The sequence below is a fragment of the Leptosomus discolor genome, chromosome 11 (genome assembly GCF_034619465.1).
Source record: "Leptosomus discolor isolate bLepDis1 chromosome 11, bLepDis1.hap2, whole genome shotgun sequence".
Classification (NCBI taxonomy): Eukaryota; Metazoa; Chordata; class Aves; order Leptosomiformes; family Leptosomidae; genus Leptosomus; species Leptosomus discolor.
This window is the reverse complement of record NC_141401.1, coordinates 8,627,613-8,651,122: the sequence shown is the minus strand read 5'-3', so window position 1 is coordinate 8,651,122 and position 23,510 is coordinate 8,627,613. Positions and strand designations below refer to the sequence as shown.

Genomic DNA, 23,510 nt, shown 5'->3' with positions numbered 1-23,510 from the left:
TTACGCCTCTGTTATTTATGAGTGGCTCAGAGGGGAAAAGGAGGGTCTGGTCTCAATTTGTGTGGCTCATTTGCATGTGAAATAAGCATGTCATTGCAGAAGTGGTGGCAGCAGCCCAGGTTTCCTGGCCCTGCTGGTCTTGTTCAGGGCAGCTTCAACAGCTCTAAGGCTGTGGCTTGGTGAGTGGTGGCAGGGCTTGCTTGTAAACTGGAAGTGTCACTGTGTTTTTGCAGAGCTTGTTCAGAAGACAGTGTTTTTTCAGCAGCTCATAAAGGAGGTGTCAGCCCAGCATTTGGTCTGTGGGAAAAAGAACCTGCTTTTGCAAACTGAAGATTGCAGCAAGCGCTTAGCTCTGGCTCATGGGCCATCTCTACCAGCTGGGGTTGCTGGTGTGGCAAATTATTCAGCTGATGGTTTCATTGCTATTTTCCTTATGGGTCCTGGACTTTCTTCCTTTGTTCTCAGGGTATTCTTCATTCTCAGCCATGCCTCCTCCTGTCCTGTTGGGCATTCACTAGGTGTTTGATGAAAAATAGATTTGTTGTGGTGACAGAACAGGAGTCAGAGATTTGTTGGCAGGTAAATGGACCATGATTTTGCAGCTTTAGCTACAGGTAGGAGTTGAATAAATGAGTCAACAGATCTGTGTTCCTGGTGTGTCACCAAGCAGGCTCCCTTGGCTTGGGTGAAGGATTTAGTAGTGGCAGGAAGAGGCCAGGCAGCGGAGTGGCTGAAGCACGGCAGTGTTCTGCGTGGCCGGGCAAGGACCGAGCAAATGGGGTTGTGAGCCTTGAGGGCAGGAAGACAGGGAGCAGGTTGGACACTGGCCACTCGTGCGATCCTCCTTGGCAGGGTACCAGGTCTCTATGGGCCAAGAGCTTGGCACAGTTGAGCCAAAGTCCCTGATTTGTTCTCAGTTTCGAAATATTTAATCAGAGACTCAAATATGAAGGCTCTTTAAGAAAAGACTGGCACACAGCAGCTGGCTGAGTGTCGCAATCAATGTATCCGCTGTGGAATATTTCCTGCAGAAATATTACATCCTCTCTCATTTACTTGATGATCTTTAAGGTGAATCAATCAAAAGATGCTGCACACAAATAGTTCAGCCCATGATCCTGTGGGTGTCCATTAGAGAGGCATTTGCTCTGTGTTAATGGACCTGTTGATTAACAAACAAACCATTGCTTTTTAAATAGAAAGCTGTTACTTGATGGCAATTGTTAGCGTTTGCTTTTCTGGTGCCCCACCTTCCCTATGTACAGCTCTCACTCTGCGCCAATGCAGGCAACTGCTGCAACAAAACCCAGGTTTGCACTGCTGGAGAGAAAAGCACTCACATCTCACCTGAGCACTTGTTGGAAATGAACCTTCTCCTGGAGGTTGGAAAGGACAGAGAGAGGCTTCTTTGTACTCAGTGTGTGATTTTACCACTGTGTGTCTTGTTCTGTTGTGTTTTCTGCACCCACCTGCCCTGGCATGTAACGCCCTGTGCTGGGCACCCTCCAGCAATGTTCAAGGAAGATCTCCCACTGACATCCCCAACAGGTTGAGACCCAGCAGCTCCTTGAGGAGTTTGTCTTGGCTTTTAGACCAGGCCGAGTGCATGGGAATTTTTATTTGGGTCTGTAAAGCCTCTAATCCGTTGGAGCAATATTGTGTTTATTTCCTTTCCCTACAACATGGACATTTTCCTCATCTCCACTTTTTCTGGGTGAAAAAATTGCCCATGTTGTAGTGCTAGTTCTTACTTTTCTGATGCTAGCATGGCATGAACCCATTCTAAGCACTAGAAGATCAGGAAGATACCCGCTGCTTACGAGATGTCCTTACCCATTGGAAAGCCTCTGCACCAACCTGAGTGGACCCAACCCAGTGACAACCAAAGCTTTGGAGACAGGAAAACAACATGTTCAGTGCTGTCAGAGCTCTGGTGTGGCACTGGTAGCGTGCTCCCTGGACATAGCCCAGGACAAACAACAGTGCTGAGCCACATAACACAGCTAACTGCAGAGAGGCAGCCACACAGCAGGGCTGACCAGCCTGAAAGGACCAGGGTTGTGGCTGTGGGTTGTGTTTAGCCTCATGCTGGTAGTTGCCAGCAGCTATTCTGCCTTTTGGAAAGTGTGTTTGGATCCTTGCTGCTCAGCCAGAGGCTGTGGGGGCATTTGGTCCTCCCTCAAGCTGCTGGTGTGAAGAAGCCATTGTTTAGTCCAGCAGGCCAAGCACCACTTCAGCCCGCTGCAGAAAGGACCAGCCCCTCCTTGTTACTTGTTTAGCTGCATCCTTTATTGCTACAAACTGACTCACCCAGAGCCGTCCTTCCCACAGCTGGTGGGAGTCAAAGTGACGAGGCAGTTAGTGGATTAGGGCAGCAGAGTGAAAACCATTTGGCGTTTCTATCCTGATTCTTCTGGGTGCCTTTAATTAGCATGATTGCTCAGCACGCGATTTTGCCATGTTCTTTAGCTCCCCTGGTTAGAATAATTATTCCCCCAGCTCCTTTTGTTCCAATTCCTGATCGCTTACAAAGTCTCCTGTTAAAAGCCATTAAATCTGTAATGTAAAGTGAGAGTAAATGTTCAGCAGCGTTATGCTCTCAGCCCCACACGTGTGTGCTCACGCGCTCTCCAGCCCCTCTCCGGCACTCCTCTGCTCCCCGCCACGTGCTCTGCGCTGCGGCATCGCTCTCTGCTTTCCTCTCGCACGCTTCCCCACCAGCCATCCCACGTGTCCCACATGCAGCAGGTTGTGTGCACGCTCTCCCTGCTTTCTGCTGGCACTTTTGGTATTGCTCAGCTTGGTTTCCTCTGTGCATGGGCTGGGTTTTAAACTGAGGTTGAATTCAGAGCTGTGGTCTGATCTCTTACGTTTAGTTGCATGTACAAATGTGAAAGTGCCATTAGAAGTGTATCTTTTTGCATGCTTTTGCCCCAGGGTGGGCAGCACTTGCTTTGAGGAGCAGCGTACATAGAGAAGGACATGTCCTGGCTGTTGTGGCAGACAGAACTTCTGATGATAGATGATGGAGGATAGGAAAGAACTTATTTTTTAAGCAAAGCTGTTTCTGTTTTTCTCAAGCGTGAAATCCTCTGACAGAGGGAAAATCAGTTTTGGATAGTCATATTCCTGGGAGTTTCTGTGTTGCAGTGCCTCCCCATATGGAGATCTGGGAGCTCAGCCCCTTCCCTGTCCCTCATCTCTGGTGACATTTGATCAGCACATGCCAATGACACAACCGGGGCGGACATAAAGGCTTTCACAGAATTATATGGTGTGAAATAAGATTGGGCTGAAGTGCTTTAAATGCTTTGTGCATTTAGGTGACTTGATGTGAGAGGAAGACTTATTTTCAGACCCCAAATGAAACTGGGTCAGAGAAGGGTCTTGCAGTCATGTAGTTCATTAAGCTTGGAGCTGACTGCTAGAGCAAAAATTTACAGCTAGACCACTTGCTGGAAAAACCTTGTAGGAAAGAAACCCTGGTGCTGGAGAGAGTGCAGAGAAGAGCAACAAAGCTGGTGAAAGGCCTAGAGAATAAGTCTTATGAGGAGCAGCTGAGGGAACTGGGGATGTTTAGTCTTAAGGAAAGGAGGCTGAGGGGAGACCCTATTGCTCTCTACAGCTACCTGAAAGGAGGTTGCAGTGAGGTGGGTGTTGGTCTCTTCTCACAGGTAATTAATGATAGAACAAGAGGGAACAGACTCAAGCTGCACCAGGGTAGGTTTAGGCTAGATATTAGGAATTTTTTTTTCGCTGAGAGTTATCAGACATTGGAATAGGCTTCCCAGGGAGGTGGTTGAGTCACCATCCCTTAATGTGTTTGAAGGGTGTTTAGATGTTGTGCTTGGAGATATGGTTTAGGGGTGTACTTGGTAGAGTAGGGTTGATGGTTGGACCCCATGATCTCAAAGGTCTTTTCCAACCTGAATGATTCTATGATTCCTTGAATGAAAACTCCTAATTTGCAGCAGCCACACATTTTGGGCTTCGGTCTTCATTTGCTGCTCTGCTGTGTTATGCCAGATCTTCCCTGCTCTGCAAAGCTCACCTTCTGCTGCAGGGTGGAGTAAGAGTCTCCTTGCATAGCAGCAGCACCTCACAGCAGTCTGCCCGGTGCACTGCCTGTGGGGCTTCCCACTCACCTCATCTCTGCTTCACTGGCTGCAAGGGTCCTTTCAGGCATTTTGTACCTTCTCTTGCGAAAATATAGTTTCATGTGTCTTTTGTGGGAGCAAAACCCTTTCTCTTCTCCTACTGATTGAAGGCCACCACGTTTGGTGGGCAGTATCCAAGCTGTCCCCTAGGAGCAGCATGATCCTAGGGCAAACCTATGTGACTCTGCTTGCTGTCCCCTCTTCCTCTGGAGAAAGCATAGCCCTCCCTGTGCCCTGGAGTGTGTGTTTTAGAGCTTGCCACACACTGACAGGTACCAAAACATGGTCTTGAAGCAAAATCTGGAGGTGGGTGCTCTCCCCTGGAAAGATTAATGACATCCTTCCAATATATTTTGGTGCAGAAGGCAACTTGTTTTGAGAACCATCTAGTGGGGCAATTACCAAGAGAAGAGTAGCCACGGTGGCAGTCTTCGTTTTTAAAACAATCAGCAGAGTAGGAGCACTGGAGAGACACAGATGAAGGACAATAATTCCAGACAATGCAACATCCAAACAGACTAAAAAATCAACACCACCTTGTTCCTTGAGGCTCCCTGCTGCTCTCGCTGTGTTTTTGCCCTCAGCTCTTCTTGTTCCCATTTATGGCTCCCCTGTAGTGCTCGGTGCCTCCTTGCCTGCTGAGTTTTCCCACTCACCTCAGTTTCCATCCTCAGCTTGTAAACTCCACGAAATCATGTTTCCCCACAGGATGCTCCTGCTGACACTTCAGGCTTTCAGGCTTGTACTGCTGCTGGGCTTCCTGGAGGGCAGCTCTGGCCTTTCTAGACCACATAAGGTATTACTGGAGCAGGTGGCAATGTTAAAATACTTGAGCGAGCAAGGATTTATCCTGGGTCTTAATCAGCTCCTCCGCCAGCCTTCTGAAGAGCAAGAAAGCATTGTTGGACTGCCGGGACAGGGAAGGTCCCAGATGTAGACTGCAGCAGTTGTATGCTTTTCTATCCACTGTGTGTGTCTTCTTTGGTGTCTGCTCTCATATCCTGGCCATCTGGCTTTACCAAGCACTTCTGTCCCCTTCTGGACACCAGGTCTCCTGGAGAAGATGGGAGCTGGGGCTGTTCCCTGTTGAGTGCCCACGACTGGCATCAGTTCCTCCGGGAACCTTGGAGAAACCGTGGTCCTGCTCCATGCCACCGTTTTGCCATCTGTGTAAAGAATATAACAGCTCCTGCCTCCCCAGGGAATGAGCGAGGCATAACAAATTAATGTTTATGAAGCGCTCTCTGGCTAAAAAGAAGTTTGCAACAGGACTGTTGCTGTTCTAACTCAGGGGCTTCTTCTGCTGGTTGGCTCTTTGATGTGGCGATCTGTGGTACTAGTGGATCAGCTGTACCATAATTGGAATTAATCAGCAATTAAGGAACACGAGCCCAACCAGATTCTTTCCCAGTGGATGTTAATTTCTAGGCAGATTAGTCAGTGGTTTCAATAACTTTGTGTAAAATGCTTAGGGTAACTATTGCTATCTGAAGCAGCTGGGGAACAGAGGCGGTGTCAGAGGGATGCGGATACCTGTCAGGCAAAGTGGAAATGAGAAGCTCTTGTAACACTGTGCACAATGCTTAAATTGGCAGCACTCTGAGGGCTGACTTGAAAAAAAATACAAATTGACAAAAGAATATATTTGAAAACCAAAGTGATGAAAATGATGTATTACTTGTTGGGATGGGATCTTTCATGCTGGGTCCCGCGGGCTTTATAGAGTGCAGAGGCAGAGAGAGTGCATGGCGGTGAGAAATGGGGACTCGCGGAGGCAGGGAGAAGTGGTTGTTCCTCCAGGCGGTGAGAATTGCAGAGGAGAAGGCTTCTGGATGTAGCAGTTTAAGCACGCAGAGGGGCAGAGGCAAGGCAACACTTAATGCCCAGGATGTCAGCTACCATCAAACCCTCAGGCATTTTGCGAACACTTCGCTGCAGCTTGTTCTCATGGCTGACCTATAAACCTCAAGAGCTTTGCCGTGCACATTTGCATGGCTGTGGGTGTCATGAGGGACAAAACAGCCATCCTCTTTGCTGAGGTACCTTCTCTCTGACCCAGTACAATTCAAATGAGGCAGAGACTAAGCTCTGCATGTTGTAGGCAAAACCCTTGAGTGCCCAGTCCTTTCCCCTTCCCTGGTCCTCTTACAAGTCATTTCACATACTCTGGCTTCAATCTAATGAAAACAAAACCGATGAGGCCCAACTGATCTGGCTGCTTTCCATCATGCAGCGGGCCTCCAAGTGGCTTTAAATAGCTGCACCTCTGTGCAGTCTGGAGGAAAGCATTGGCTGTGCCTCTGGACAGGGAGGGTACCTTTGACTTGAATCAGGCATCTCAGACCTGAAAATAGCCTTTTTATTTTGTTCCTTGATCTTAAATAGATTTTTTAATTATTATTTTTCCTTCTTATTTTTTTCTTTTATACCCTGGTAAGTCCTTTCCTACTTTGGGGCTTTTCCTAAAGGGGATCGGTGGGGAATCTTGGAGCTCTGCCTCTTGAGCTATCAGGCTACATCATTTAGTATCTTGGAACTACTCCATCCATGAAAGCGTTCCAGAGAAAACAAACTTGTGATCCCAGCTTATATGGACATGGCCCACATTAACGGCAGCAACAGTAGAAATGCAATGGATACTGGAATTCCTCTGACCAAAGGTTTAATGAATCTTACATAGTCTTAAAGAGTTCACTGCGTGGAAAGCTGCAAACACTGCCCTTTTCTCCAGGAACATTGTTCAGCTGTTGAGTGCCTGTGGTATTCTCCTACCCCTTTCTCTGCTCTAGTTAAGCATGAGAGAAGTTTGTGTGGAAATGGGATCTTGTGGATCCATTTGCTGCTGCTGTTTCTCTTGCTGTCAGCCTGTCTCTTCCCTTTCCTGCCCTCAAAAACACATGCAGTGCTGTGATGCCCTGCTTGATTTTGTGTTGTGGAGAAGATGAAGATGTCACAAACCGTAGATAGAGCTCCATCTAGCACATTCCCAAGAGGTTTCCAGTGACGTCAAGTCTCATTGACTAAAGTGTGAGACTCTTATGCCTGAAGTTAAACCATGGAAATGAACGAAGACACAAGGTGAGCTGCTGTGGAGGGGAATGAAGACCCTGTTCCCATGAAAATGAACAATCATAAGCATTTCTGTAGCTCTCAGAACCTTTCTGTGAATCTTATTAGAGCTGTTATCTACTTGAAGATCTGCCTGAGGTCTGTACATCAGTGTGAAACTCATCTGTGGGCAGAATTTTCTTGTGGTTCTCCATTGTGGTCAACAGTGTTGGGCTGCTGTAAATGAGAGGAGGTCTTGGCTCTTTGACTTTACCTTGGACAATGGAGGAGATGATGTGCTTATCTGCAACTGAGACCATCAGGGAGAACCTCATGGTGTGCTTCTGCTGAGCTTCTGTGACATGCTTTGTTATGGCAAGCGAGGCCTCAGGCTGAGTTGCATCTTGCCCTGCTGTATGTTGCAGGGGAAGAAAAAAAAAAGAGGGTTTTGTATCATAGCCCTGCAGATGAACCCATCAGCAGGAAACCTGGATTGCTGTGTTGCTTTTCCCCCAGATATAGACATATCAGTCCTGGCTTTGACTAGACGGATAGCTGCTTCCTTCACTCTGGATGCAGGCCAGGCTTGATGGTTTTCATGCCTTCTTTGATGCTATTCATACTTCATATCTGTGCATAGAGAAAGATAAAATGTACACTGTTGTTGGAGTCTCCTATTGCTTTTCCTTTATATCATAAATTCTGCTGTAACCAGAAGAGAGATCAAAGCTCTGTTGCCTAACGTGGGCTGTGTGGATAGCGGTGTTATGTTTGGCCAGCTCCTTGCCCTTAATTTGCTATTTTTGTTTAACCCATATTTGCCAGGTGTTACATGGCATCCCGTTGCTTTTCTCGTCTGTTCCCACAGCAATTTATGCTGCTGTTTTAGAAGCAGTTTCCGTCACTCTGTTTCAAAACTGGGCTGCACCCCTCCTGCTGTGGCCAATGGGGCTCCCCTGAGAAGTTGTGTATGGTTTTCTGCGCCGTTCCCTCGCCTCCCCGTGTCACATTCCCCGCTGCTTTTCTCAGGTGACCAAGCAGACTCAGATCTCAAAAGCCCTACAAGCAGGTCAGGTATATTTGAATGGATGCAATTTTACAAGAAGGCAAACAGTAAAGGTGAGGTGAAACTCTCTGGTTTGTCTCCTTAGTCTTGCTTTCAGTCAGTGGAGGAAGGGTGTTCCTTGCAGGGCACTGTCTGTAGGCTGGATTGGGTATGTGCATGGGGCAGAATGGCAGAGACCCATGAGCCAGGGTGTTGGGAAACACAAGACAGCTCTGGAGGACTAAGTGGATGGCCAGGGTTGAGGACAAAAACCGATTACATGGTTTGGTTGCCTTCAATTTTCTTGTCCTTTCATTGCCGCATCCTTCCAGCCTGCTCAGAGAAATGCCCCATCTGCCCCCTCCATCTCAAGCTGTTAGAGCTGCACAGCAAATATGAGCTCATTCCTCCTTCCTTATTCTCCAACACTCTCCATAAATTTATTCCACTACCATACCATAGCTATTAGTAGAGACAATATCATGTTTTAATTTAAAAAGAGGTCTCACTAGAACAGGAAGAAGCACAAAGTTTAATCTGTCAGACCCTTCCCAATTTCGTAGGTCTTTGAAGATGCTTTTGATTTGAATCTACAGGGTGGGTGTTTTTGCCTCCATACTATTTTCAGGCTTGTATATTGGAGTTTCCCTCCAAATCTACAACCAATGTCAAAGATAGCATTTTTCCTCCCATTTTCCAGCTAGCACTGACAAATGTGAAACTCCACAAAAGGGATTGTTACTAAAATTTCCCCAGTTTCTTTTAAGAAGGTGAACACTTTTATTTCTTTTTTTTTTTTTTTTTTTTTTCTTTTGGAAAAAAAAATAATAAAGCAAATCCCCCACACTCTTAAGATATTTCCAAGCTAGTTTTTCAGGAGCCAATGGCTTTGGTGGTAGAAAGATGACATTTGTCGTAGCAGCATCCAAACTCTGAACCTGTTGAGATTCACCCATTTTAACTTTGGACATCTCAGTGATCATCATCATCTCACATCTGACAGTGAAGACATGAACCTAGCAAGAGCCTTGTTGGTTTCTGCTCCATACAAGAGAATGGGGTTGAAGGTAGTAGCACAATATGGGAGACAGCAGTGAGGAAAGAGAGAAAACTAGTCAGGAGAGAAGCATGCTTTCTTTCAGATTCTTTGGGGACTTTAATAAATCAGAAGGAGAGGATGCCAAAATGACCAATGCTGCATTGCTTTCCTAAGTCAGTGGTACGTGTGTTCAGCCTCTAAGCTTCAGAAATGTAGGCTGTCCTCCTGCCACATTCCTCATCTTCCGTTATTAATGACTGCATGTCAGTTATGGGGTAACCCCTACTGCAGTCCCATTCTGCAAAGACCCAGGTGTTACTGGACACTCCTGCATCTGGGATTCACAGCATAGCACTGGCGACAAAGACAAATCCCCAGCTTTAAGCCTTGCTGATCTTTCACATGTCCCTTTGCTGAGGCTGTGTGTCCCTGGTGGGTTTTTAGGTCTGTTGGATGTGGTCCGGCAGAAGTGGAATTGCCTTAATTTAGCAGAGCTAAGAAATGCAAAGAAAATAAAGCAGACAGGAGTGCTCCTTGGAGATACTTGGTATTGTTGAGTATAGACTTTCCCAGCTATCCTTTGGTAGCCATAAAATATATTTATATTATGAAAACCAAAACACGATAAATAGTGATGTTCAGGGATGCCATGTTTATTTGTCTCCCAGTGACTCTGATAAGAAATGGACTTAGTTTACATACACATTTCCAAGCATCAGCACTTTAAACTCTGCTTTGGCTCTGAGAGTTGAGCTAGGCTCTTTCTCACTAGTAATGATATTTCAACACTTGGAATTTGCCTATGAATTTTGTTTATGACACATGAACTGAAGCTGAGCCTGGCTTACTCTCCCATGTGGATCAGCCCTTCAGGGCCACTAAGAATAACAGATCATTTCCCCAAAAAAAGGTTAAACAGTTCCAAACCAAACAAACAGCTTTTGTCTGCATCCTCAGGTTCATCAAAAGAGGCAATGGAACGAGCCGATGGAATAGGATAGTGCAGGGAAGAAATATAAATAGATAAAAAAGAAAAAAAGAAAGAAGAAATAAGAAAAAAAGAAATAAGAAATAGGAAAAAAAGGATCTTCTGGCTGATGTAGATTTGGTATGAGAAACTTTCTGTTCCTAGCCTAGTGGAAAGCACCTTTCTTATTGAGATCAATTCACAAGGGCATCCAAGCTGCTCCATGCTGCTCTAGTGATGCCAGGCTTGGTTAACTTATCTGATTTGTTGAGGATCCTGTGCCTGTAGGAGGAGCAGGAGCATTTCTCAGACCTTAGAACAATTGTGTAGCCAAGACATCTCAGTAATTTTCTTGGAAAACCCCTCTGGGCTCATGAGAAGTTGGGACAAATTAGAGCAATGCCCAGGATCCTGCTATGTGTGTCGATTCTGGCAACTCAGTGGATCTGTATTGGGGATTTTGGTAAGCTGGCATAGAAGCCTCTTATGTCCACATACTTGATCTGAGCTAAAAGCAACTTCACTGCAGTCTTAGCAGCTGCCTTCAATGACATACGTCTATTCCTGCCATGCCTCTTTCCAGTCCATTGGGATTGCCTCAGTTGTAGAAATACTGTTAAAAATGGGTGTCTGAGAAAGTAATGTAAAAAATGATGAGATGACACCTGAAGACAAATGCACAGGTCTTTTCTTGAAGAACTTGCAGGACTTAACACAAAAGGTGAAAGAAAACAGGAGTTTGAGCCAGGAAGATGGGAAATGTAGGCTAAATATCAGGATGTGTCCTAACAGTGAACCAGAATGTGCCCTCCTTCAGTCAGACCTTGAGGGGAGTGCTGTGGGACTAGGTGTCTCAGCAGAGGGGTTCTGTCCTGGAGCTCACATCCAGCGCTCCACAGAGGTGTGCTTCCTCCAGTCTAGAGAACTATTCTCTGATAAGTCCTGAATATTTGCATTTAGCCTCAGAGAAAAATGTTCATCTTTAATAGCAATTATCATCTAATCATTTCTATATTAGAAACATACTAGTAGTGGGTTTCCCTGGCTGGGACATCCCAAGGCAGGAGCATTATGAAGAGGTGGTTAACACAGCCCTTGAAAATGTTATATTTGCCCAGTAAGTTCATTGGGACCGAAGGAAGAAGCATGCTTATGTTCTCTGCTCCACTTATTTTTGCTTTTCATCTGGCCAGTATTTCTGGCAAATCCTAAGCCTTCAAATTACTTTTAAAGAGATGGGGTTGTGTAAGGAGAAGATGCCTCCAGTGTGCATGTTTTGGTGTAGATGGGACAGCTAGGGCTAAGGAATTCTATGGGGTTATGGGAGTCAGGTCTCCCCAGCCTTGCAGTGGTACTCTTCGGTTTCAGAAATGTTAAGCCAGGCTAAATAGATCACGAGAAAAAATAGTCATAGGAAGGATTCTCCGTTTTCCTCACTCCTTGCCTAGGGGAAAGATGGACTAGGTAGGAATTAGTACTCTTCCACCCCTGATTAGTGGGAACCTCTAGAAAAGATTTGTTCCCGGTTTTCTATCCAGACTGCTTGCATGCCCCTTGTCCTCAGAGTGCTTGTGCCTGCACAGACCACATGAAATAATTGCCTGTTCTTTATGGAAAGACAGAACGAGGTAGCCCTGCCTGGAGAGGGCATTTTGGCTTTAATTTAATGGCAGCCATTTGCTGGTTATTCATTTGGTTCTTTTTTAATAATTACATGTGTGTCAATATCTCTCTCTTTTTTTCTAGTTTTGCTCTTTTTTGTTTTTTCGTTTACTTTATTTTGCTTTTTTCTTTTTTCTGTTTTTTTTTCCCCTTTAGGTTTCAGAGAAATTATGTTGAATCCAATAAGCCTCCCCGGACATTCCAAACCTCTTAACCAAGGCATTTATGTTGAGGATGTCAGTGTTTATTTCAGCAAAGGACGTCATGGCTTTTAAAAACTCCTTAAAAGTCCCTGTTCTGATGTCAAGTTTATAGGCTGTGCCCTCAGAATGGTGGGAAGCAGTAAGCGTGGTCTGTATGGATTGAGGTCTCCTCCTAATAGGACTCCACAGCCCTGCCTGTACACACGTTAAAGCCAACTGAAACTGGTTTTCTGTCACCAGATAACAGGGTTGTACTTTTCCTCCAATGGTCGCTGTGTTCGTTAAATATTCCTGCAAGGCACAACAGCAGCAATGAGAGCAAATAAAGAGAATTAAAACCCAATTGAAAGGAGTCATCCTAATAACACAGTAAATAATTGTACTTTTGCTTTAAAATAAAACACAAAACAAAACCAACCAAGCCAACCAAACTGACATCTTTAGTCATGTCCTCCCTGCTTGGAGTTTTCCTTGTAAGCTTGTGTCTTCGCAACACCCAGTGAATGCCGCCATCACCTCTTATGTGGCACTGCCATGGGAGGTCTCCCAGAGCGAGCCGAGGCGGGGAGCCTGGAAGAAACTAAAGCAGAACGAAGACTTTTGGTAAGAACAAAGGCAGCCCCGCTCCCAGTTCTTGCACAGAAAATAGTATTGGAAGGAATGATAATGGAAAGAAAAAAAAAAATCTTATTTCTCTGACAGGAAGAGAATGTGATTATCTTGGAAGTGCACATATTCTAGGAGGCTTTTTTTGTTTGTCTGTCTGTCTGTGTGTGTTAGAGCAGCTCGTTGGATCTGACTATGTCGTTGTCGTACTCTGGTCTCTCCCTGCTGCTTGAATGATGAGCTTTATCTGAGGAGTTGCCTGGACTTCCTGCATGGATGGAGAATCCATAGTGCAGGAGAGTCTGTGTCCTTGCCAGGACTAGGGCAGTCAGCAAAGTGGAAAAGTGTATCAGACACATGCAGGTCCCAGTTGCTGAGCCTTTTCCAGCCCCTTTTAGCTCTCCTCTGTATTCCCACCCAACTAGAGATCGATTGTAACCCAGTCATGTAACCAGAACCATTGGCTTGAGGCTGACTGACTGAAGGAGAGGAAAAATAAGTATTCTGTTTCTTCTTCTCTGGCATAAACAGGAATATCGATCCTGTTTTCTGGCCGATATTCGTATTCTCTCCCCCTCTCCCATCCCACTTTTGTCTTACTTCATCCAAAGCCTCTCAGATGGAAGCATAAACCCTTTGATCCTGTCCTCAAGAGAAGCCAGCTGCCCTCACGGCAACTTGCAGGGCTTTCCTTGGAGACTCTGGATGTCACGTGTACGGGAAATACAGATTTGCTGACACATATCAGTGATAACCTATAAACAAGGCAGATTTTCTCTAGAGGAAAAAAAAAAAACCTTCCAAAAGCTTCAGGTATGGCCAGATCCTTTTCTGAGAGGAATATTGAACCAGGAGCTTGCTCACCAGCCACTCAGCTTTGCTTGCCTTCTTGGTGGCCCGAGACGACCTTATCACATCAGGGATGTCTCTAAATCACCAGCCCTGAAGGGTCACTGCCACTGGAAAGAGTCACGGTCCCCCTCCACCTGAACTGGGCAGAAGCCTCAGAATGGGATGTTCTGCTTCATCCTGCCTTTACAAGTGACCTGCATGAACCACCCTGCAGATTGCCAGGAGGTTTTATTATCAGCTTTCCCATAGGGATGTCCCTGGGAATATTCCATTCTCTTGCTTCTTCTCCTGGTTCATTCGCATAAAAAAGTAAAGTGCAATAGAAGAGTGCAGGAGAAATGGTAGCAGATTGCTTTAAGTTAATGGACATGCCTTAGGGGGGCACCTGTGTTAGGATGAGGAGGCCTGGCTCAGGTTGGATGGCTTCAGAAACCATGACCAAAACTCCCCACAATGTTTCCCGCCCGCATCGGAGCTGGAAATGCAAGAGGTGCACCGCCAGAGAGGACCTGCGGCCATGTGTTATTGACACCTCAATTCTGCAGATTCACAGAGTGAGGAGGAGCTTCACCAAGCGTGTGAATCACTGGGTGCTTGTCTGAACTGAAATTTCCCATCTCCTGGAAGTCACCCACCTGGCCTGGGGATGTCTTGTCCGTCTGAACTGTCTCCTCTCCCTAGCACTGTTCAGGGGATTCTGCTCTCAACTGTGTGTATCAGTCGTAGAGATACATCTGTGGGCCTGGACCAGAAGCCTATATCCAAATGCCCTAGCAGAGGAAGGGTTGAATTTTGCAGCTCAGGTCCATCTCTGCTTAGAAGAAATCCTCGGGACCGTACAGCATAATTTAAAGCAGTTCTCCCCACTGTGATCGATGTCTCAATTTGTTTAACACCAATTAAAGTCTCTGGTTCCTCACTGCTGAAAATGAAAGCCAGTCATGGCCGTTTGCGATTGGTGGCTTTAAGTAGCAAGTCTAAGGATGTTTTTTTTTTTAAATTTTATTTTATTTTTAATTATTGTAAATCATTACCTCATTTTCTGTCAATGAGACTCCTCCATCTTTGAGCATTCTTATCTTGCCATAACTATCATCCTGTGCTAATGGGAAATGGGACGGTCCCTTTTCACAGAGACTATAGGGGTGTTCAATGTCTAGTTTCTTAATAAACACTTTATTTTCTAACGAAACAGCTGCATCAGGACTCTTCTTTGAAGACAAATAAATAAACATTCAGAATGACACGTCCTATAGTCTACTTCTTCATGAGATGGTCCATGTGTGGGGATTCTGGTTTGTTTCTTTCTTCTGGGGGTGCGGAGGGTGGGATTTACAGTTGTGATGTGAACATTGCTCAGGTGTAGCTCTTGCTTCTATCACTCTCATCAGGTACAAAGATGTTTTCTTTCCTGAGAGCTTAGCTGCTGATGATCTCAGTTGACAACCTATTGTTTTTTGTAGCTCAAAATGGTCATATTCTCAGGGCCAAGGCAGATGGGAGATGGTGTCAGGATTTGCCAAGACAAGTTTCTACACTTAGTGGAAGGAGTTTTATTAGGAGCCTTATCTTTCAGGGAACTTGACACTAAAAGATTGTTCTGTCTGTAGTGCTTTTGTTTCAGGACATACTGTTGCTGCAGGTCTCCCTGCTTGGCTGTATAGATTGCTCTTCTGTTGGCTGTTGGACTGTTGTCCCTTCATCAGGGACAATTAGCCTCCTATTAAGCTAGCAAGGATGTGTTTGATGTAGAGGCGGTGGGGTACAGGTGAGTGCTGCACTCGGGTTCCTCATCAGGAGTTCATGTAAGGGCAGTTTGTTGCTCCAGGAGGAGAAAGGAACCACTCTGCAGCATGCGGGGCTCAGCATGAGGATGTGTCTTAGTGGTTGTGTCTTAGTATTGTTAACGGGAGATGTCATTTCTGTGACTTAAAGCTGCTGTGCCAACCTGCAGGTGACTGTGGGTGTGAGGCTGGGGGTGTGCTTGAGCTGATATTGGTGGATGGTGCTGGAACCCTCTTAGAAAACCTGGTGAGAGTTTTGATGAGCAAAACAGAAACATGTTCTGTTCCTATAACTTCCTGGCATGACTTTCAAGCGAATGTCTCAAAATGAAGCTATGAGTGAATTTCTGCATGCTATTCCTTTCTAACAAGTATACCTCTAGAAGTGACTGGGTGCTGTGGTTCACAAGATTAGGCAATGGCTGAGATCTTTACCTTTCCTGAGATTGTGATGCCTGAGACAAATGATTGACTCCTGACATATAACGTTACACATGGCATGGGCAGCTGTTTCATCCCTATTTCCCTTTCCTTTCTGAGGTGTGAGAAACAAACATGGGTGTTGGAAGCTCTGACTTTTCCTTCCCACTACTTCAGGGTCTGTTATCAGGTTTCACAGCCCAGAAACATTGCAAAGAGCGGGTTGATTAGCTAATTGTTTAGGCTGGTGGTATGGTCAGCCTTAGTTCACTTTGCTTTGTATTTCAGGGCAACTGATTCCTTACATATGAGTACCTACAGTGTTTTTAATGCTGCCAGTGCCCAGGAAACTAGCTTAGCTGTGCCTGCGGGCTTTGACGTGCATTGCAGAGGGACTGGGCACTTGTTTCTCCTTGTGCTTGCTTTTTGGTTGCTGCTGTCACCTGACATGCCCGTGTGAAGGCTCCATGCTCTTCCAGACAGACAGACTGTGAGTTGATACTGCTGTCCTGCTCTCCCTCCCCACACTGGCTTCAGATGACTCTTGAGCTGTTTACAGAGCTTATTACTGAAGGAGTTTGGAATACTGGTTTGGTAGGGTGCAGGCAGTGGTACATATTGGCTCTTCCTGAAAAATCACAACCTTGCCTTCTTGGTTCCTGTAGAGTGTGGAGTCTGCATGTGAACAGGCAGAGAAGCAAAGATTTATCTCCTTGTGTTTTGTCTCAAAAAAGATGGAGTCACATTTCTTTTAGTTCGTGCCTGGAGTGGGTGTGATGGTCACAGTATTATTCTGGCACAATACCTCTCTGCATGATGGAAGCAATGCATGGCCAGGTGGGACTTTGGGCTTGGACTTGCTGCAGGAGAGTGGTTGATGTGTGTGATGCTGTAGGTCACAATCGGGGTATATTGAGTCTGCATAGCTGCTTATCCAAGTTGCACTGGCTGAATCTTGATTTTTTTGCTGTGCTTTTGTTTATTTAGATGTGCTTTTAAGGAGTCAGCCCTTTTTTCCCAGAAGGCTGGAGATTCTTTTGAAGGTGGTGGTTTTCTTTACCACCGGGTTTTTGGCCTTTCTAGCATGCATATATGCTCTGCTGTCCCAGGAGGCAGGGGCAGAAGTCCCAGGAGATGTGGACAGTCAGAAGAAGGTGCTTCTGCTGTTTCAGCAAACTGCAGCAGTGCATCACCACTCTGCTCTGATTTGTACCCAGAATGAGCTGCAAGTCCTCGGGGTTAAGCCCTGGCATTAGCAGAGGATAAAGAGGCCTAGACACAGTAGTAAAGCTAAAAACCGCAGGTTTGGAGGAGCAGCAGGAAGAGAGCATGCAAGAAATCAATGTCGGGTGACTTCATTTTTGCTTAACATTTTGAAGAACTTCTGGTGTGGTTTGTGCAATGAGTCGAAAGAATCCTTATTAACTGTGTATTTACCAGTGCCTGCAGACCCTGATCAATTGGCAGAAAAGTTTAACAAGCTGCGGAAAAGTGCATACAGCTGCCATGAAGGGGAAAGAGTATGACAGGAGACTGGCACACACACGGCTGAAAAAGGTGCTTTACTTGGTGAAGCAACAACGTATCTTCCTCTGCTGTTGTCATGCATTTTGCTTTGCCTGTATCTTTTGTGGTTTCTCTGATGTCTGTTCGTCCGTCCCCTGTGCCACTCCCCATGTCAGGCAGGCTCCTTGTGTCAGCATGTGGTCTGATGCCACAGAGCATCAGCTGGCAGCCCCACATCTCTGGTGGCCTGATCTTGTGCCACAGGGGTGCACTGCAGGCTGTAGGACATCCTACCCTGTGTCCGCACCGTAGGGGTTCACATAGGTACTGCTTTGCCTTGACCCCTAAAAAATCAACATAGAAACCCAACGGTAAAAATAAGTTAATTTGCTCAATGTGGCTTCCTTTGTGTTTCTTGTAAACTGGCATCTAGGGAAGACACAGAGGGCTTAGGGGTGCAGATTCAATGCCTTTCTGCTTCTGCTGGGAGCTCACTTTGGTTGTGTCGGTTTCTGACATCGTTCTTCAGTTCTGAATTTCACCTCCTTGGATGCACCATTGGAGTTTTGGGGGTTATTTGTCCGTCTTCCTTATTGGGATTTGGTAATTGTTTTCCAGAAAAGTGGTAAGTGCCTGTTCTTACTGAAATCAGTATAGAAATTCGAAAGAGTGCTAACTGAGCTTTTGCCAGACAGTGCTTTGAGGTGGAGTTGGGGCTTTGAGTTTGTCAAGTTAAGAGCTAGAATAAATCTCAACCCACACTCCCAGCCCCAGTAAATAAAAGAGGGATGATTCCTTTGCTAAAAGAAGATGATGGTCTCTCCAGCAGTAAAGCAGAGCGCAAGTACCAGACAGCTACATTTGAACTTCGATATTAATTTTGAACTTGTGAGTGTAACTGCTGACTAATCAGCAGGAATAAATTTTGGTTGTTCCTACGAAGTGGAGGGATCCGTTCCAAGCACTGGTTAAATGATTTCCTCTGCTGTTAGTGAGTCGTTTGTGACCTGTGCCCAGATCCTGCAGATGAGTTGTCTTTTTATAAGGATTCGTCTATGATTTCAGACTATTTGGCCTTTTTTACTCTAAGGATTTGCTTCAGATATTCATGTTGTGTGACTGGCTGACTGGTGCCGCTTTTGCTCTCAAGTTGGATGAGTGAATGTTTCAGACAGGCAGCCAGAAATGTAATATGCAGAGATGCTCTTCGTTAATTTGATATTTGGAGTTGTCCTTAACCCTGTGTTTCCATTTCATATCTTGGGACTAGTACCACCCCATCAAGTCTGTCTGCAGGCAAGAAAAACTGTTCTTCCCCAGGCCTTTGGAGTAGTTAAGAACTTGTTTTCAGAGCAGGTAGCCTTCATGGCTCCAGCTGGAATTTTGGGAGCAGCCTGTGTCTGATCTGTATGTGGGCCTCCATCTGCTGATCGTAGCACAGCCGCTGCTGGAGGTCAGCTTCTTTCATGAGAAGTCAGAAGGAGCCAGACTGGGGTCGCATTAGGCTCAGTAAACTGCCAGGGTGTCTGAAGAAGCTAATTATGTCCAGGTCATCATTATCTTAAGTAAGTCAGAGATGTGTCCAGGCTGTTTATTAACGTAATCAGGAGAGGGAGGGAGGGATGTTTGCAGTCTGTGGACTAGACCAATAAGGCAGTGGAGTGTGTTGCAACATCTGATACAAGAGAGAAGGAGCTCGTGGTCTTGCAAGGTGATGTTCTGCATATGTCCAGGGCCTGGTGCTGCTGGGGTTCAGTCCCTGGTGCCAATAACAGGAATGTAAGGTGGTGTTGTGATAGTGCAGTACGCATTCAAACCATACATTTCAAACAGCACCAGTGTAAGCTTGTCTTGCCAGGCTAAAGAGTTGTACCTCTGCTCAGATTTCCTCATAAGGCCTTGTTGCGTGGTAATTTTAGAGATACTCTGGGTCAACGGAGCATTTTGGTTTTGCTGCATCAGCGCCAAGCAATATTTGGGGATGACAGAAGCAGCTATGCACAGTTACTCCTTCCTTGGTATGCTTGGTCCAGTCCCCCATAAACTGGTGAAGGTGGCCGCAGGTTTGCTTTGTGTTTCCTGAGACACATTTGTTCATTGAATGGTACCAGAGGGGGTTGCAAGTTTAAAAGTGTTTAAGCTCCAGCCATATGCTCAATGCTGTTAGAACAACTCCAGAGATTCCCCCAAAGCCATCACATCTCACAGTGCATAGACGTTGCAGGCGACTGAGAAGGGACTCGCTTCAAGAGAGGTAAGTGTCATTTTTCTCCTTCCAGGGAGCTATTGTGTGTAATATGCTGAATTCAGATCTCTGTGAGGAGTTATTTTGATGGATCTGCTCTAAATGCATAAAGGATAACTGACTGCATTAGACAGTATCAGTGAGAAACTGTCAGCCCCTGCTCAGGAACTAGCAGGGGCTCTTCTGGCTGGAAATGCTGCAGATCTGACACTGTGCGAAAGCAGAAAACCAGAAGAGCCAAGTGCTACTGAAAACTGGGGTTAATGTCTGCCGTTGCTCCTGTTTGACCACCCAGGTCAGGACTGGCAGCTGGAGGATACAGCTGGGGTGCCAGCAGGTATGGAAGAGCTCCGGGAGGTGTTCAGCATGGCTGTTCACTCCTTTAGAAACCTCAGGAGCACAGAACTGCAAGGGTGGCTACTTGATGATGGTGCCAGTCTCTCATTTTCATCGACAATAAGCAAAAAAGGCTCTGGTATGTCTTAATGCTTCTGCCTGGTGCCAGCAGAGCATGCATTACAGACAGATTGCCTCTTTTGCAGCCGTATGAAACGCTTGCCACTCAATCCCAACAGAAGAACAGAAGATCAGAAGAAGGCAGCAAAGTCCCTGGCAGTGCATCTTGGATGAAAATGCTGTCCTGTGACTAGACTGGAGGTTCAGTTTAATCCTGTTAACTTCAGAAGGGACTCCTGGGAGTTGGGTACTGTTCTGTGTAGGTCCTTAAGCTCCTCTGCTTGACTGTACAGCATGAAGCATCTAATCTTGTGCCAGATTTCCTTCCCTGGATTCAGTGGTGCTGGCCTGAGCCTCAAAGAAAATGGGCAGATTGATATCAATAGCAGTCTTAAAACGGGAGAAGAATATGTCTCATCAGAAAAAACAGAGTCACGCTTAGGAGATAAATAAGACTTCTCAGCATAAAAGATATCGGCAGGTACACCCAAACGGGTAAGGATCGACGATGTCCATTCTAAGGAAGAAGATTTCTAAGACTCTAAAGAGCAAAGAAATGTGGTGGTCATGAGCTGTAGATACAGCGTAGACTGAAACCTGATCTTGATCTTGAAAGGACCGCTGAAGGCAAGTGGGCTACACAGGAATGTATTTGGGTGATCACTTGAAAGGATGGTTCAAACTTTTGGGGCATGTCTGTGCCATTAGTTTATAGCACTGTGAAGCTCAGGTTTGCCAGCTACCTGGGCTGTTGGCCTGCCAGCACAGGGAGGGAGGCATCCCATAGCTTGCTGGATAGCAGCCACGGAGGACTTTGCCACCAAGCCTGCCCTGTCTGAGACCTCTCTATCTCTTGCCTGTGCTCCCTTCTGAGTAAGGATGGATCCTCACAGGCTTGGAGCTTTCACCAGATCTTACCCTGGCTCATGCTTAGGTTCCCTAACCTCATCAGAGGATGACCATCTCTTCAGTTGGAAAGGAGGTTACTTTGACATAACACCCTTGGAATTGCCCGAAGTGATGTTCTTGTCTGGAGAAGTAAGTAGATGTTTGCTGATCATGGTGCAGGGAAGTGTGTATGTTTGTGTTTGTATGCATAGTAGGAATCAAATGTTGATGGTGGAAAGGTGGTGTTGGATTTCCAAGGGAAGAGACACAATCATTAAATGTGATCTGCTGCCAAAGGCAGAGAACTGGATGTCAGGAAGGTAAAGTCTTCAGTCAATTAGGCCATGACATGGAGGTAAGTTTTTGCTGCAGCTTCCCCTTCTGTAATCCTGCATAAGTGATTTAAGTCCCCCACAGCGCACTGGTGGTATCTGTACACTCTGCTGTCAGGGGTGGATGAGAAGAGCCTGGCTCTGAGCTGGTCCTGGGCGTGATTCAAGAGAGCAATTCTTGAGAACCTCAGCAGCAAGCATATCCCTGCGTCGTAGAGACTGAGCTGGGTCTCCCACAGAGCTCAGCTTCAAGCTCAGAACAGCTTCTGGTTCTGGAAAGAAGCAAGGAGCCACAAGGGTCCTTTCCCAAGGGACATCGCAGCCCAATTGCAGGCATTGCACATGCTGCTCCCTGCTCCCTCACAACCCGCTGAATAAAGACTCTTTGTTCTAGGAGATATAGATTATATATATTTTAAGGCTCCATGAATCATTCATAACTCAAAGATGAAACAGAGCATCAGAGTTAAGGAAAGGCTGAGGGTGTGAGGCAAGGAACCTTCCATTATTTATTGTACTAAATCTTGACCTGGTAGCACCTTCTCCTTGAAAACCTGCCTTTGCTTTAGGAAGCCCTCTTTTCTCTTAAAAATCTGAAGTACTCTCCCACTTTCAGTAGGTAATTGTAGCAAGAACCTAATCCGCTGCTTCCCTTGTACAGCTTGATGGTTGGCTTTTGAAATGGTAAAGGGCGTGTCCTAGTGAGCATGTGAGAGCACAGTGGGGCTGCTGGGAAAAGCATGGACACGTTAGCTTGGATGGAGAATGAAAGAGTCCTAGGTATGCTCTGAGATCAAGCAGGGTTGAAGGGTTAACACTAGGTCTGGCAACCAGCGGCAGGGCAAAATGTAATTGAATGATTTGGAAAGAGAGGCTGGCTGCATTCTGACTGAGCCTGGCACTTCCAGGCTCAGTGTGACACAAGCCATCTGTGAATAAGGGCTCATTCGTGGTCACTTGGTGGTCAGGCTGAAATGAGTTTGTGGGTGTCAGCCTTCTTCCTGGCAGCCAGATGTCCAGAGTACGGAAAATGTGCATGGTTTCTTGGATGGAGGCAAATGCCAATGTCTAAATCCAGAGCGTGGCTGCGTGGTGCTGGTTTGTGGTGTCCGGACCTCTTGGCAAAAAGAAATAGTCAGCACGACCTCTCTGAATAGCACCAGAACTCACAGCCAAAAAAGTTAGAAGGGTAGAAGAAAGAATGGTTGGTTCATTGCTTGCTTTTTCTTTGTGTTTTTTTTTTGGTTGGATTCTGTAAGAGAAGGGCTGGAAGTTGAGCTTTCATTTTATAACATTATAGTTTTCTTTCTTATTTCAGTTGTATTGCAGTAAAAATTCAGGTTCCGCTTGTCCTGATTAAATGGGAAAATTTTGTACCACAACAGCAGGAAACTATCATGTTGCTTTGTTATTGCCTTTTTAATTACTGTGACCAATTCATTGGCAAGAGTAATATTATTATTGCTAAGGGCTGGAGACACCTTCCCTTTCCACTGCTATATAGCCCCAGGGCTTGTAAGATGCAGCCGTGGCAGTAAGGTGAGATAAAGAGAACTTCATTTATTTGCTGCTCTTCATTTGTGCTGGCACAAAAGCTTATGAGGCCACAGTCTAACCCGGGTGTCTAGTATGATCCAAGTTAAAAATAACCCCACTTCCACCCCTGCTCCCTCAAAGGTTATTTTTCACCCAGAACATTTTAGGGCACTGCTTTGCCAAACAGGACCGACAGCACGAGGGAGGAGGAGGCCAGCGGTGGGGTGGGGATGGCAGGCATCCGCAGGGATGGGAGGAGGCCAAACACCCAAGCAGGTTTCACCATTAGAGCTGGCAGCTGATAGTTTGCAGCAAGCAAGCGCTGTGACACACAAGAAGGCTGCTGCAAAAGCTGGGAGAGAAACGATTTGGAAACGTGCTCTTTCTAAAGATTTTATTTTTTAATAGAGAAACCTTTCAGGCCCCTTTTTAATTCATAATAAAGAGCAAGTTGAAAAGAAGGAGAGGGCAAATGAAGACAGTGAGGTTTGCTAACTTCCTTTAAAGTTGGAAGGTCACCTTTAAAAATGGATGAACGCTGTGTTTGGAGGAAGCTCCAAGGCAGCAGGCCTGGGGTTCAGCACTAGAATAGGAGTCAGAACAAAGATGAAAAGAAGAATCCAGTTGGGATCTAGGAACAGCTACAGAACTACAAGTGCCGTGGGTGGACTTCGGTGGGGGCGGTGTTTAAGGGAGCTTCTCTGCCCTCTTTCTGAAAGCTGCTGTTGTGCATGGTGGTGTGGTTGGGACAGTCAAGGAGTGCT

At 45.9% G+C, this 23,510-nt stretch overlaps 1 protein-coding gene across 6 annotated transcripts in view; it reads left to right on the top strand.

Moving 5' to 3' along the window:
- The window catches only part of NTRK3 (neurotrophic receptor tyrosine kinase 3), a 219,326-nt gene that overhangs the window by 136,342 nt on the left and 59,474 nt on the right, over positions 1 to 23,510 (top strand). Inside the window, exon 13 of one of the 6 annotated variants that reach the window (XM_086471895.1) lies at positions 12,075 to 12,193. The exons of the other annotated variants lie outside the window; for them this stretch is intronic. Within the exon in view, the coding sequence (XP_086328021.1) occupies positions 12,075 to 12,193 (119 nt within the window). Of the gene's footprint in view, positions 1 to 12,074; positions 12,194 to 23,510 lie in introns of those variants that run through there. 6 annotated transcript variants of the gene reach the window in all.